Here is a 16,573-nt window from a genome sequence, read left to right on the forward strand (position 1 = left end):
CCCAGAGCTGAAGACAAGCTCAGTATAGCTCCAAAGCTTGTCTCTCTCACCTACAGAAGCTAGTCCAATAAAAGCCATTCCCTCATCCCCCTTCTCTCGCTATAAGCCTGGCACCCACAGGGCTACCCCAACCCTGCCTACTGAGACTTAGGACTGTAGGGCGACGTTTCCTTGTACAACGAGGCCGATCACGACCTCGGGGAAGGCCTAAACGTGAGCCAAGGGGCCCCCTAGACCTGCCAGGCTTTATTCCCCGCTTCGGAGGGAGCGACCCCCTCCTTTGTGATCGTGACTGGTTTTAAGGCCCCTTCTAAACTCCCCGTGGCGCGGGACGGTTTTGCGGTGTGTGTTTTGCAACGAGAGCCCCTTGCAATCCTCCCTCCCCCGCCCGCCCAGCTGCTCGGCGCGGAGCCGGGCCACCTTCGCAGCGTTCTCCGGCCCTGGGAGCTCCGCGCCCCGCCCCGCCCCGCTCCGCAGCCGGCGCCTGGGAGGCCCCCGCTTGCCCCGGCCCGGCAGCAGCTCCGGGGCTCGGCGCAGGCTCCGCGCGCGGCCGGAAAGACACAACCCCCTCCCCCTGCCCCTCCCCGCCGGCGCTTGACAGAAGGGTCACGTGGCAGCCGCAAAGCGTCTCTTTGCGACCTCAATGACAGGCAAAATGTGCGACAGACGCTTTGCGAGCCAGGGAGGAAGCAGCGCTGCCTCCTCCTCTCTGTGGCACGGCGGCGGAGGGCGCTGCTCGGAGGGGCCGGCTGCGCCCCTGCCCCTTCAGAGCCGAGCTCCCCCTTCCCGCAGGCGCACGCCGGGGCCCCCTCCCGTTCTCCGACGCCGGAGCCGCGGCCCTAGGAGTGGGGGAGCAGCAGGGGGATTGTCTCGGCTCGGAGCTCCCATGAGCTCTTAGCCTCCCCGCCCCGGTCCCCAGCAGCAGCAGGCTCCAGGTGCACAGTGCAGACAAGAGCCGGGGACCCGGCCGGCTGCAATGGCGTCCAACATGGACCGAGAAATGATACTGGCAGATTTTCAGGTACATTTCAACCCCCGCCTCCCCAGTCTCTCAGTCCCCCTCGCCCCTCTGCTTTTCTTTCTCCTTATTTCTGTGCCGCCCCTTCTTCGTGCCCGGGTTCGGCTCTGCGGGCGTGGAGCTCCCCCCCCCCCCCCCCGCGCTGTTCGCTCGTTTGTTTTACCCTGGTCAGCCTGCCCTGCTCTCCGAACTCGCGGTGTGTGTCTGAGCCGCCTTTGAAACACGCACAGATTGTTTCTAAAGGCACCTTCATCCCTGCCCCCCTTCCCAAACCTCAGACAAGCCATAGCCCCGCTCGCCCAGTCCAGGCAAAATCCTGGAAGATACAAAACTCGTTTCTTCTCCCAATGGTCCCTGTGTGTAACCTCTTAGCTGTCAATAGGCCACTTGCTGTGCTGGAGATGGATGCTCATCTCCATCATAAAGTAAACATCAAGTGCACTGGGACCATGGCTGCCTCCACCTGTGATAGCTTGATTGAGTAGGAAGGGTTTTTTTTTTTTTAATAAGAATGAAGAAATATATATACATTTGTAAAGAGAGAAACATTCATTGGGAAGTCTTTCACCATGCAAGGAAGTTTTTAAAAAAAAAAAAAAAATCCCCAGAATACCTTTAATCTCAATCCCAAAGCGAGTATTTCCAAATGAAAGTGATATTTAACAGGTTTGCCAGTATTTAGTTAATCAGTTCAGTGTAGTGGCTTGGTAGCTTTATTTTTCTATAATGTTTCCTCATGAACAAGTTAAACAGTCATTTACTTCTCTCCCTTCTCCTTTTAAAGGATACAATAAACTGAAATTAGTTCTGAGGGTGTATGTATGTGTGAAACAACTTGGAAAAGTGTCTTTCATTGTCTTGCATGTATTTGTTTAATGTATGTGGTTTTTTTGTTTGTTTTTTTTTTTTTAAATCTTGAGCCAGGTCTATTGTTTGGTGCATGGGAAGACCTTAAATTAGCTCCCAGGATTGGGCCTAGGCCTTTACCTCTAAATTTCAAAAGATTGAGCGGTTCACTAGGAACATAGCTTCATTTGGTGATTATATCTATTATTTATTTTAAAAAAGCTTTTTTTTACCTCTTCTTTTTGAGTGTGTGTATACATGTGTATGTACACACACATTCATAAAGATATTTCTTGATAAGAATTATTCGATCATAACAAATACAATTTAATGTCTCTTTAAAAAATATTCTCCTCTGCTGAGATGCCTACAAAAAAACTTGATAACGAATAGGCTGCTGGTGTCATGCTGACCAATTCTGTCTCACTGTTCCCTTGTACTCTTCTGTCTGTCTCTTATTTTATACTTAGTCTCTGCCCCAAAGAGTTTACAATCTATCTCTTTGTTCTCTGTTTGTACAGTGCCTAGCACAATGAGACCCTGGTCCTGGGGTAGGACTCCTAGTTGCTATGGTGGTAATAAGAATACGAGTAAGCACTCTATTATTGTTTATTGCTGTGACATGTTGGGTCATGTTTTTGACAGGAATGATGGGTGGATATTTTCCTTTTGTAGGACTTTGACTATGTGACATTGATACTTGTTTGTCTATTTTGAAATTTTAATAAACAGCTCTAAAGAAAATCTACATTTTTTTGATATTTGGAGTGAACAGTACTATGTAAGGAATAACACCCCAATTATGTCATTAAGCTATAATTCTTTCAAAGGGTTCTGGTAACCCCACATACCACAGAAAATGAGTTTGGACTCCAGGCCTACAATCATATCCAAGTAGGCAGAAACTTGCAGGACCTAATTGATGTTGCTGGAACTCCATGCTACTGTGAGGATCGTGTGCATGAATCCAACTGCAGGATTGGGGCCTTGGTTTGTGCATCTTACCAGAGTCCTAAAACGGAATGCTTAATTCATATTCACTTTGCAGATCGATTTTAATAATACTACTTTGCACTTATATAGCACCTCTTTGTTGGAGGATCTTAAAGCTCTTAATAAAGGTGTGCTGAATAACTGCAGTGACAGGTACCCTTATAAACGTAAAGATAAAGGCATGAAAGTATTACCTCAGTTTTAGAAATGGGGAGACTGAGGTACTGAGCGATTAAGTGGTGCTTCAAATGAAACCTAATGAATGAATGGTAGAGCTGAGGCCAGAATCCAGATCTCCAGGTAAGACTATATCTCATAATGCCTTCTTTTTTTTTTAAATCGCCCTTTCTTCCCCAGCCTCTCATTTGTCTTAGTAGCTACCTACAGTGTTTTTGGCCCTCTTTTAATTTTTCCTGCTTCCCATGGCATGATAATGTTTACATTAGTTAAAGGGACATTGTCAATAATTTTTATGCCCAATTTGACCTGTATCTCTAAAATGCTATGAATTAGTGAGACAGCTTTGTTCTAAATATCTAGTGTTGATTTAAATTTGCCAGTCATTCACCAACAACTTAATAAAAAACAAAACAGAAGCCCTTTTTTGGGGGGGATTCACCAAAATAATCTTGGATGCTGTCTATGCTATATTTTCTGTGTTTTTTAACTAACAAATATTGTTCTCATCCTTGAGAATAGTAGTGCAAGATATTTTGTTATAATACATTATATACACTGGAAACTATTAAACAAAACAATTTATTTTCAATTTTGTTCAATTAGTGTTTGCTAAATGGGAAAAGATAACATTGGGAGGGGATTTTTGTTTTTCAAACCTCTTAAAAAAAATTACCAAGCAAAGGCCACTATCATAATTATTTTTTAACATGGCAAGCGCTCCCATCACCACAAAAATTCTCCATTGGACTCAGAAATTTTTATCATTGGGTGTTTTCATGAGACACTTGGGGCATGATCCTGCTCCACTGAAGTCAGTGGGAGTTGTGGTGTTGACTTCAATGGGAAGAGCACCTGATATTTACCATTTAATTTTCCATTTGACTATGGTTGTTCTACAGCACTAGAAAGAAAACATCTTGAGTTTTTGTATTATTTTAGTTACCTGATTGTGAGATTTACATTTGGTTAGATTAAGAGTTGATACCAGTAGCTAAGAATAGGACTACTCAAACAGTTTTAGAAGCCACATCTTTATGAAGAGAAAGTATCTGAACTTGTAATTCTCTAAGAAGATATAAATGAGGTTATTTGTACACCACAAGTTGAATGAAAAGGATACCTTAATGCAAACAGGTTGCATAAGCATCCTGCCAAACTTGTTACTTTTCGGCCCTGTTCCTGCAAAGACTAAGTATATGCTTAACTTTATATGCTGTGAGTAGTACCACTGACCTCAGTGGGATTATGTATGGTAGTAAATTTAAGTATGTACCAGCGTTCATTACTGTCATAAATGCAATTCAGACTTTCTTCGCTCAGTATGTGACTAGAATATGGGGCAAACAGCAAAAAGTTAGCACTTGAAGTAGGTATCATAAATTCATTAAAGAGGGAATTGGATGTGCATTGCTAAAGGAGCTAATACAGGGCATATCTCCAGTTCATGTGGGAAATGGAAAATATTATTTTAAATTGCCTAACACAACAGGACTTTGATCTATGGCTGGGTTACCTAAAGAGCTACAACAACACAAATAATATAACTTAGAGGCTTCAATCAGAATCGGGATGCCCCGTATAAACGACGAGTAAAAGCTGGTCCCTCTTCTGAAGAGTTTATAGTTAAGAATTTACAATCAAATTAAAAGGAATGTCCTGAATTTAAAAGCACAGGTGCTGGTGGGTAATATGGTTCTCTCGGTATTCAATACAGTAACGCCTCGCTTAACGTTGTAGTTATGTTCCTGAAAAAATGTGACTTTAAGTGAATCCAGTTTTCCCCATTAAGAATCAATGTAACTAGAAGGAGTTAGGTTCCAGGAAAAACAAGCAATTTAATACTGGTACACAGCGATGATGGTTGTGAAGCTTGGTTGAAGTGGTGAGGTCAGAGGGTGGGATATTTCCCAGGTGATGCCTTACTGCTAAATGATGAACTAGCAATTGGCTGAGCCCTCAAGGGTTAACTCGTAATTAATGTTACCCCACACTCTAACAAGGCAGCAAGAATGGAGGGAGGGGAGACAGCATGGCAGACAGAGATAGAGAGACACACCCTGTGTGTAAGAGAGATGCGCATTGCTCCTTTGAGTACGCTGACCCCACTCTTAAGTACACTGCCTTTTTAAGTTAATCGGCAAGCTGAGACTGCAGCTGTTGCCAGGAAGCTCCCTCTGTCCTGAGCCCTGTCATGTGTCCCCCCTGCTCTATGGAAGATTGGGTAAGTGGGGTGCAGGAGCAGGGGGGAGGGGAACACCCTGACGTTAGCCCCCTAGGACAGCAAGCAGGAGGATCTGGAGAGCAGCTCCAAGGCAGAGGGCAGGAGCAGCACATGGCAGTCAGGGGAGGGACAGCTGAAGTGCCGGCAATTGTTAGCCTGCTGGGCGGCTGCTGCACAGGGAACTTAGGGGAATGGGAGCTGATGGGGCGGGGGGGGGAGGGCTGCCAGTCCATCCTGGTTCTAAGCCCTCACCAGCTAGCTGCAATGGGCTGCTCTTCCTGCAAGCAGTGGACAAAGCAGGCGGCTGCCAAACGATGTTATAAGGGAGCATTGCACAACTTTAAACGAGCATGTTCCCTAATTGATCAGTAATGTAACAATGAAACAATGTTAACCGGGATGACTTTAAGTGAGGACTTTAACTGTATTTCTGTGCAACAGGTTTATTCAGCAAAAAAAAATAGGTTTGCCGTTTTGGCCCCAGAGATAGTTCTTCTAGGTTTCCATGGGTAGGATGTTGCATAGCATTAGTGTGATCTAAGAAGCAAACATTCTGAACCTCTTGTGGAGCTCAGATACTGACTCTGTTTGCAAGTAGGTGAGTGACACAAATGCAAACCTTTTCCTGTTGATGATCTCTGAAATTTGGGGTCTAGAAAGAATTGCTCCAAAGGCTCACTGACCAATTTTAGTTTAATTTAAGTTGCAAAACTCCCACTGACTTCAGTGTAACCAAGGCTAGGTCTGCACTACAAACTTTTGCCGGCATGGCTCTGCTGTCAAGGGTGTGAAGAGTTGTGATCCTTGACCAACATAGCTGTCCCAGCAAAAGCCCCTGATGTAGACATACTTATATTGGCAAAACTGTGATCTTACTTGTGTAGTTTATTTTGCTTGGAGGGAGGTGGGGGTGGTTATTAGTGTTCTGTTCGTATGGAATACCAGTATAGCTACACCAATAAAGCGCTGGTAATGTAGACCTGACCCAGGACTTAGCTGTTGTCTTTTTTTTAATTGTTTTTAAATGTTCCCTGGAGAATTGTTGGACTTGTCAATTAGTACTAGGTGGTCCTATGCTACGTGATCTACTACCATGTGGTGATGTGGGAGGAGGGCATTGATGGACCTGAGGTTTCTTGTTGTCTCTCTTCTTGATTGAAGTAAGATGTTGAGAGAACACTGCTATTTACATATAGCATAGGAGGACTTCAGATTGTGTTTGATTAAACCCCTGAAAACTATTACACTTGAAAAACAAACCTCTTGATAGTTTTCTACATTTAAAAAAAAATATTCTGTGTTCACTGTGCAAACTGTCTAGTAGTGACAAATTGATATGGAAGTTTTCTTCCTTATGTGGTTTGATTGTAGGGAGCAGCTGGTGTTACCTGTGTTCCACACCGTTTGAGGTTCATATACAGAACCAATATACTTGAAGTCTGTGTGTACTTTTTACTCTCTATGAAAAGATGTGATGTAACAACTGGTAGAACTAGGCACAGTATAATTGAGCAAATCTTAAAAGATCCTTTTGCGCATCATGAGTAAGAAATTATTTTGGGAAAGTACTCTCAACTTCTGCAGAATCTAAGCTTTCATCTATTTCTAAAAAAAAAAAAAAAATACAATTCTAGTCCTTATAGTTGCAAAGATAAATATCCAAAGGTGAATCACGTGTAACTGATGCAGTGCTTACCTCCAAAATCTACAGACAAGACAAATCCAGTGCTTCTGTTGCTGTTCATAAACTTTTCTCAAGCTTCATAATTTTGTCTGTTTCACTGCAGCTATTCAGAATCCCAGGCATTAGTGAAAGTGTTAGGTAAATTTAACTTTGCTGCTGCTTGAAAAAGCTTAAATAAAGTTGGAATAGCAGAAATACACTCTCTCTCCTATGTCAGCAGATGAAAGGCTCTTGGATGGAGGTACAGCATCAGAAATCCAAAACCTATCCTCATAGCACCCAGGACATTGCAGGGCGTGAATGGGAAGCATGCAGAGAGAATGCTTCTCCTCCCTACCAGCAGTTGGAAGGGGTAGGTGTCTTCAAATTTGTTGGGCTCCTATTAGCTGGAGGCTGATATGTAAAACAAAAGGTTGAGTGAATCCTGCTGGAATTGGAACCTGCAGTTCCAAGGATGCTAGGTACTTAAAATATCATATAGATAAACATGATACTTGGATAACTAAACCATTTCTTTTGGGTCTTAGTATGTTTATGTAATTTAACTAAAACCCACATTATTGGTTTCCTGCTTGGATTATTAAAAATAAAATCAGAGAACCTTTTTTTGTTTTACTAGTAAGTCCACACACACTGTATCACACCGAAGTTATAACTGAGAAAGTAAATTTGTTTTCAAAACAGTGTTATCAGTTTTAAAAGAAGACTAGATGCTGGCTTTTGAATTTTTTTTTTTTTATTTTTAATTAGCTCTCCATGGATTGACACATTGGGCCAGATTCTTTTACAATCACGTTATCATCAATGCAGGAATCTGGGGCAAAGGAAAGGTGGGAAGAGATGGCTTTAAGCCATTTTATGCACCTCCTGTATTTTGGCACAAGCCTTTGGTATAAATTTGAGCTACCTCAGGGCTGTTGTAATGTAAATTTATCTGAAACAACCTCCTATATCAAAAGTGTATATTTGGAGCGTAGTGTACTCCAGACATACTCCCTCCTACTCCTACCATGCTGCTTATGCTGGGGGCTGGAAAGTACCTATCAACTACAGCCATGCAGAAGAAACTTTCCACCAAGGACACTGAAGACCTAGTAGAATTGGCATCCTTAGCTTTCCTTCCTGAGAGGAAGGATGGTCTTATGTTTAATACATTACAAGGACTAAGGATATCTGGATTCAATTCCTGTCTCTGCTGCAGACTTTCTGTGTACACAGCGATGATGGTTGTGAAGCTTGGTTGAAGTGGTGAGGTCGGAGGGTGGGATATTTCCCAGGTGATGCCTTACTGCTAAATGATGAACTAACAATTGGCTGAGCCCTCAAAGGTTAACTCATTGGGGTAACGTTTGGCAAGTCACCTAATCTTTCTGCACCTCAGTTAAACTGTGAAGTGGGAGTAATGCTTCTTTACCTCTAGGGGATATTGTGAATATAAATTCATTAACATTTGTGACGTATTCGGGTACTAGGCAATGAGAGCAATAGAAGTACCTAGGTACATTTTATCCAGTGAGGATATTGAAAAACAGAAAGGTCCCAGGAATTTTCTCTCTACATCTAGAAAAGAGTGAAAAAGCTGTTTACCATGCATGAAGATGTCTTGGAGATGACAAATCCACAGAAGACCTTTTTCTTGTCATTGTGCAGACCCTTCTCTTGTCCAGCTCCCATTTTTGCCTTCCTTTTCCATGTTTTTGTGTATTCCCACAAGAGGGAGTTCTTTGAGTTTCCTGTCACTGTACTCCTGGAAGGGGAGCCAGAGCATGAGAGAAGGAGAGACTTCAAGATGCATGATGAGACCAACCTTCCTTAGCAGGACCTATACAATAAAATAAATGTTCCCTGTAATGGTCATTCCCTGGAATCTCAACCATCTATACGCAAGCCAGACTATTCATATTTTTGATTCCTACAGCAACTGTAAGATAGCCTTCCCTAATAATTAATAATACGCAGAGCTTCTCATCCTTACCTCAAAGGAGGATCATTATTCATTACCTTCATTTTACAATATGTTCTATAGCGATCTGTGATGATTATGTTGCCTCAGTATATACAGACTCTGCAGTATGGTTGAATTAGTTACTGCAGAATCATAACTGCTGATTCTTTCTTTCCTAATTTTTATGTGCATGAAACTGTCTAGTCACAATAGCGCATGAATGTAGTGCGGTGTGTTTCTCTTGTGGCTTACTATCCATTATTTTTTTCAATCAGTTGAGGCAAGAGTTTGCTATCAAACCTTCGCTCTAGTTGGGGTGTGTGTGTGTGTGTGTGTGTGTGTGTGTGTGTGTGTCTTCAAATGATTTTTTCCCTCCAAAATTTTGCAGTTGTCAGGGTTTAGAGTTTAGCATTCTAGTAATTGCCCACAAAACTCCAGTTTCGGTAAAAGGAACAACTTGTAAGTCACGCTTGTCTGAAAACTTTGAAACTAGTATTGCTACAAGTGACACCTAATATTACTATAACTGAAAGAAATATAGTAAACTCCCTTCTTCCTTTTTTCAGTTTTTGTGCATTTGAGAGCACTTCGTGCATAGTTTTACTGTTTGGCCTATAAAATCAGATTCTCCCTTGTTGAAAAGATCATATAAAAATGAATAGCAAAGTTGGAAAAATCCTTATACATTTTTAAAAAAACACCTGGAGCAAATAAAATGCATAGCATAGTATTTAAAGAGTGTTCTATCAGAAACCAGACTTTTCCTTTTCAAAAATCAATTTACCCGACACAGACAAGCTATTTAAAGTGTTTTTGTAAGGATTTCAGGGATGATAGTACAGATTACATTTTGTCTATGGATGGAAAAAAAATTGATCTCTAATTAAATTCTAATTAGTTCCTGTTTTGTATAAAGATTATTTTTAAGGTTAGAAGCTACAGCACAAGCTTAGAACTTCTGAAAAGAGAGAACTGTAGACAACCTTAAAGTACTGAAATTTATACTTATGAGTCTAATGTATATAATAGCTTTTCTTTCCCTGCTTCAACCGTACATTTTACAGCTCTGGTGTAGCTAGGGAGCAGGAACAGCATTGGGACTGGTGACTGAACATTTTGGTTTGCAACACAAATGTTTTTGTTGATATAATTAGCACTAGAAATGAAATATCAAGAGAGACTACAAAAGCATATTGTATGCTTAGTGTTCTTTGGCTTGGTTATTGTGATTGTTACTGTCTGCTCCCAAAATCTTGCTTGTATTCTCTTTTGTTTTTCATGCTTTTCTGAAGAACCAACACTAACTTGTTTAGATACTTTCATGTTTAGCTGAAGTCCTAAAGCTCACGTACTTCAGAGCAAATTTAGTTTGATTTACGTGTAACGTCTCTGGTCTTTAGTCAGGATATGAATTGAAAGACAGAACCAGAAGACTAACAAATTGGAGAAGACTGAGGGTAAGAATGGTGTCCTTTTTAGAAACCTGAACAGTTGGAATGCTAATCTGTTACTGGTTTCAGAGTAGCAGCCGTGTTAGTCTGTATTCGCAAAAAGAAAAGGAGTACTTGTGGCACCTTAGAGACTAACAAATTTGAGTATAAGCTTTCATGAGCATCCGATGAAGTGAGCTGTAGCTCGTGAAAGCTAATGCTCAAATAAATTTGTTAGTCTCTAAGGTCCCACAAGTACTCCTTTTCTTTTTGTTAATCTGTTTGACTATTCATGGTGATGCTGGCTATTCTTTCCCATGCAATAGTAGATATTTAATTAGAAATACTATCTCTCATTTATAGAGATGAATGAGAATACTACATGATTTGTGTGCATTGGAGCCATAGTATGAGAAACCATAGTAATTCACCTTGGAGCACTAATTCAACTTCAGAAAGACGATGGTGTCTTCCTTACTAAACTTGCTTGAAGAGATTCTTCACACCACAGTAATCATGTCATCAGGTCTGCCAATACACTCATATAGGTATCTGGGGCAGTAGGTCACTGAAACAGACCTATCATATTGATTTAGGAGTGGTAGCAGTAGGCTTTTTCTCAAATGCCATCTAAATTAACACTTGTTATATTAGTGAAATTAGCTTTGATTCCTTCAACAAAGAAATATCATAATTATATCCATGACTCAGAAGCTAGGTATACATTTTTGCTGAGCGAAAAAGGAGTGGGGGGTTGTTTGGGTAATGGAAAAATACAACGCAAGTGTTTTTGTTTGTTTGTATGAAAAGTACTTTGGAAACTATCAGTCATGTGAAGAAACTACACTTACCAAATTTGCTGATTTCTTTTTTTAGCTGGGGAAGGGTGGGTAGCCTGCTTCCTCACTGTTGGAGTTCTGAGACTTTCTCCACTTTTAATATCCCTAGTTACTTCTAGGAAGACTGGAAAGGTTATACTCTTAAAAGAGAGCGCTGTCTACAAGTATAAGCACTCTTTTCCTTCTGGACTGAGATTAATTTCCATAGCATTCGAAGTCCTTGCTGGCTAAGGAGTAAATTGGGGCATTGCCACTAGGCCTCCAGGTTTTATCTTAAAGGAATAGGAAATATGCTTGTGAATATGTAAAATTTACATTAATTTAATTAATTACACTGTTGTTCATTCTGTTAAAAACCGAGTTTGGGGGCCATACAAATGTTTTATAAATGTACTTTTGAAACTACAGAATGTTTGGTAAATGGAAGGTTGTATTTCCTTCTCTCTGTATGTATGAAGCTTGAGAGAACTTATTGAAGAGTGAACAAAATACATCAAGAGTGAATTCCAAGGTAAATGAAGGTTGCAAAGGGTCACATTTGCTTTTATGGGAAAGATTTTTAGCTTTTAGAGAGTCTGCTCTAATAACCTATCAGTAAATAAACCAATTAGGTGTATGCGTTGTCCACAATATTCTGGGTTTTGATACGTTCCTCCGAAGTGCTTCTGTCTTCTCTAGTCTCAACTAACCTGAACAATTTTGTCACCTGCAAATTTTGCCTCCTCACTAATCCCTTTTCTGATGATTAATTAAGAAGATTATACACTAGTCCTAGCACAGAACTTGTTTCTTAGCCAGTTTCTGATCCATGACTATACTTTGTTTCTCATATCCTAACTACGTAATTTATTTAGACTTTCAAAGGGCCTTTGACAAATTACATCACAGGAGGGATTTTATCGCAGAGATTTGTAAGGATGCTTTTCTCATGGGCACTCCCACGAATATGCGAATAACAATGTGATCTTAACACCTAGGATAAATATCTCAGGACTGCAGACCACCTGTCAGATGTCTAGTTATCCCTAAAGCTGTGCCATTTAGTGTTCTGTATTCATTTTGCTAGCCATTACTTATATAAAATTTGGTTACTTGATGATGCTAACATAATTCTTGATACCTTCTTTGCCTCTAAAGCTTCTCTAGTGTAAAATAAGAGCTGGTCAAGGAGCTGGTTGGAATTTCATAATAAACTCCTGAGAGAGAGAGAGAGAGAGCCTTGTTTTGTTATCTTCATAACTAGTGATGCTGCATTGGAATGCCACTAAGGTGGTGACAGTATCTCTCAGAGTGCAGGATTTAAGTAGGACTGCACCTGCTTGGAGACCAGGCCAACCAGGTAGATAACCCAGGACTCTGTGTTTCAAGTAATTGGTGCCTTACCCTGCATGAATTCCTGCTTAAATAAAGAAAAGAACTTGTTACTTTGTTTTGAACCCTGTACAACACTCTGAAAGGGCTAAGTACATCTGATTTTATATCTAGTATTGAAAGCTTTCTTGGTCCTCTTTGATTCAACCCAAGTTCTGCATCTTGTGAGCCTGGTGACTTCCTCAATATTTGAGTGGTACTTAAGGTTCAGCTTACATTCCATACCTCTGTTTCTTGCCTTTATTGTATAAGAGGAATAAATTCCTCTAATCCATGAATTCATCTTTCTGTGGAAGCCCAAGCCTGTCTCTGGTGGTGGCAGGACATGAACCAGTTTTTTTTTTTTTTTTTTTTTATGGGTGGAACCATTATGTGAACCTCAACTTATGACTACCACAATGTATCAGCGTGAAAAGGCTGGGAAGGCTCCTCAGGTAGTTACTTGTCCCACATAGCCTGTATGAAAGGAAATGGCACATCAACTGACTGGACTAGAGAGCCGTAAGTTATCCTTAACTTCAGAATGAATTAATTTGAATAGACTATGTGCAATTCAAACCAAACCATGCCCTACAGAAATCAAAGGTCTTTTACACTGGTTACATATCTTCAGTCCATCAGAGTAGACCATCTGAGTCGTTATTGTGTGCCTGGCTGGTTGAGCAGCTCTTTCTCCTATGGGTGCAAGAATGCCTTCAGAAAATGTTTAGGCAAATCTGAAGTTTGTGGGAGATGTACAATAAAGCTAACTTCAAAACAAGAATGTAACTCCTTGCTTGTCTTTTATTAGATTGGTATCAAACATTACAGTCTACCAAATTAGAATCTGAAGCACAGGGAGAGCAGCAGTTGCTTCTTAAGTCCGGATGTTCTAGTCTATTACCACCTCAGCAGATCACAACCATGCTTCTGGGATTTTTTTTTACCAGTTATAGCGTATTCACATTCATGAAACTTTAAAATTGATTGACAGAATTCTCCTTAAAAGGTATTTCTATAACTTTTGTTTTTGCAGTACTGTAATTGAATAACTGACACTTTAATTCACAATAATTCTGCTTTCTTTAAAAGTACTTTTTCTCCACTGCAAAGGGTACTTTCATGTGGAAAGCATCAATTCAGCTTCAGTTTTTATTTAATCTTCCTCTGTTTCTTATTCTCAACTGGGAATCTTAAGACTGTTGGTGACAACAATTAGTGGTTGTGGGAATTTAATCATATACAGCAGCATAATTTTACAGGGAGAATAAATCCTAAGAATTAGAAGATCTCTTAAAACATATTCTCTTTTTATGCAATTATTAGTAATCATAGAAGATTAAGGTTGGAGGAGACCTCAGGAGGTCATCTAGTCCAATCCCTTGCTCAAAGCAGGACCAAATGAAGAATAAGGGAAGGTAAATGTAGAATGTTTAAGGAGAACCCAAATGGTTGTTAAATATCTTCTGTAAAGCTCTTACAAAGATAGGTAGGTCTTTAATCCAAAGAGTTTATAATCTAAATAGCCAACACTACAAAAAAAGGGGGCAGATGGAGAGGGAAATGTCAATACAACACTATTCTAGAAGGAAACCTTCCTGAATAATTTGTTTGGCTATTTTTTCATAGACTTCTGTGATGTATCAACTGAACTTTAAATCAAGAAACCTTCAAATATTAAGAGAAATAGTTATGAAAGATAATGATGTGAAATGTGGTTATATCCAGTCATCTCCTACTTTTTATGTTCTGTCTGTTATGTATCTCCTACTGTGGTCCTTCTGTTGTGTAAAGTTAAAATATTTTTTCTTATCTTAATTGAAGGTAGGTAAGAGTACACCTTAAAGACTTTATAATATATCAAGGTGTCCAGGCAAGAAGTCTTGAAGCAGGAAAATTATAGCTTGGGCTACAAAGAGGATCACAGATCTTCTTTGCTAATGGGATTTTGAAGATCCTTCTTCTTTTGGGTTTTTAATTAACATTCCAAATAAAAGAAGGGAGATTGAGCCATATATCGTCCATCTCACAAGCGCATCTGATCCTGCGGACCTTTTGTACGTGTAACTCCCACTGAAGACTGTGGACGTTTTGTATGTGTAGCAGCTGCAGGATTGTATTCATCTTCTAAGAGAGTTTGATGGGCAGAGTGAGATCCAACACACAAAAGGGGAAGGAGAATTGAAGTTAGTAATGTAGCATACTCAGTTGACATTCTGGATTTCTCAATACAGTTTAGGAGCTGGAAATAATCATTCCTGATATTTTTAAACTTAGGGGTTCAGTGGGGAGAATTTAAGTGGGAGAAATGTGATCAACATCTCTGAATCTTCCCACTTGAACTATATCTAAATGTAATAAGTACAGGGAAAAATTCAACAGAACTCTAACCAAAATTATTAGTCTGTGATCACTTATGCTGCCTTACAAATCATTCTGGAGAATGAACCATCAACCTAAAAAGGGGGAATGAGCTGCATGTCACTCTGACCTCAACAAACGTGTCCCAGTCTTATAGTATTACTTATGCAAAATGTTCAGGCTTGGCTTCACTATAGCCTCCAGTTTTGGGGCCAGTATTGTTTAAAAGCAATTTTGGTAAGTAGGATGGAAATAATCTTAATCTTAAACTCCCCACCCCCCTCTAAAAAAAACAAAGCACATTGAAACTGTAAAAATGAGTGTATTAGCATTTCAGACTATTTTTATATGGTTTTCAGACTTCAGACCTGCAATAAATGTTTCACAGAGTAGGATCTCGGAAAATAAGTTCTTTATTTAAAAACAATTTTAAAAACGGTCAGATTATTAAAACAATTTTAATAGATTCCTAGTCCAGAATTGACCATTGTGATCATCTAGTCCAGGGGTGGGCAAACTACGGCTGGGGAGTGGGATCTGGGGCTTGCCCCGCTCCAGCGCTCTGGCCGGGGTGCAGGGTCGGGGGCTGCACCACACGGCTTGGCCCCGCTCTGACCTGGACTCAGGGTCGGAGTCGCACCACACTGCTGGATCCTGCTCCAGCCGGGGCGCAGGGTTGGGGGCCACTCCATGCAGCTCCTGGAAGCTGCGACATGGCCGTGCGGCTCATAATCACTCCAATGAGAGCTACGGTGGCGGTGCCTGCTGATGGGGGCAGTGTGCAGAGCTGCCTGGCTGTGACTCCAGGTAGGAGCTGGAGAAGGGACATGCCACTGCTTCCAGGAGCCGCTTGAGGTAAGCGCCTCTCGGAGCTTGTACACCTGAGCCTCTCCCCATGCCCCGCACCTCTACCCCAGCCCTGATCCCCCTCCCGCCCTCCAAACCCCTCGGTCCCAGCCCAGAGCACCCTCCTACACTGCAAACTTCTCATCCCCAGCCCCACCCCAGAGCTTGCACCCCCAACCAGAGGCCTCACCCCTTCCTGCACCCCAACCCCAATTTTGTGATCATCGATGGCCTGCCGTGCAATTTCTATTCCCGATGTGGCCCTTTATCAGTGATTTAATATTCTATCGTTCTAAGTCTTTAAATCAAAATGTCATGTGGTACCAAATCAAATGGCTTACAGAAGTGTTAGTATATACACTCAACATTATTACCTGTATGAATCAAACTTTTAATCTCATTTAAAAAATCAAGTTTCTATAAGCCCATGTTGATTGATATTAATTATATTACCTTTCTTTTAATTCTTTATTAATAGAATCCTGTATCAGTCATTTCGTTATCTTGCCCAGGATCAGTGTCAGGCTGACAGGTCTATAATTACCAAGATCATCCTGTTTACCCTTTTAAATATTGGCAAAACATTAGCATTTTTCCAGTCTTCTGGAACTTCCCCAGAGTTCCAAGACTTATTGAAAAATAACATTAGTTATCCAGCGAGCTCCTCAGCCAGCTCTTTTAAAAATGCTTGGGTGCAAATTATCTGCACCTGTTGATTTAAAAATGTCTAACTTTAGTAGATGATGTTTAACATCCTCATGAGGTACCAGTGGAATGAAATAATGGTTACCTTAAATTGTACCAAAAATACCACAATGGCTGAAATGTCATCTTGGTTAAGATATATTTTAAGATAGAAA

At 40.8% G+C, this 16,573-nt stretch overlaps 1 protein-coding gene across 1 annotated transcript in view; it reads left to right on the forward strand.

Annotated features, from left to right (window-relative positions):
* Window positions 1-626: 626 nt before the first annotated feature.
* The window catches only part of FAF1 (Fas associated factor 1), a 299,927-nt gene continuing 283,980 nt past the window's right edge, over window positions 627-16,573 (forward strand). Inside the window, exon 1 of the mRNA XM_038412503.1 lies at window positions 627-1,021. Within this exon, the coding sequence (XP_038268431.1) occupies window positions 977-1,021 (45 nt within the window). The 5' untranslated portion in view covers window positions 627-976. The remainder of the gene's footprint in view (window positions 1,022-16,573) is intronic.

This window comes from Dermochelys coriacea, chromosome 8, assembly GCF_009764565.3.
Source record: "Dermochelys coriacea isolate rDerCor1 chromosome 8, rDerCor1.pri.v4, whole genome shotgun sequence".
NCBI lineage: Eukaryota > Metazoa > Chordata > Testudines > Dermochelyidae > Dermochelys > Dermochelys coriacea.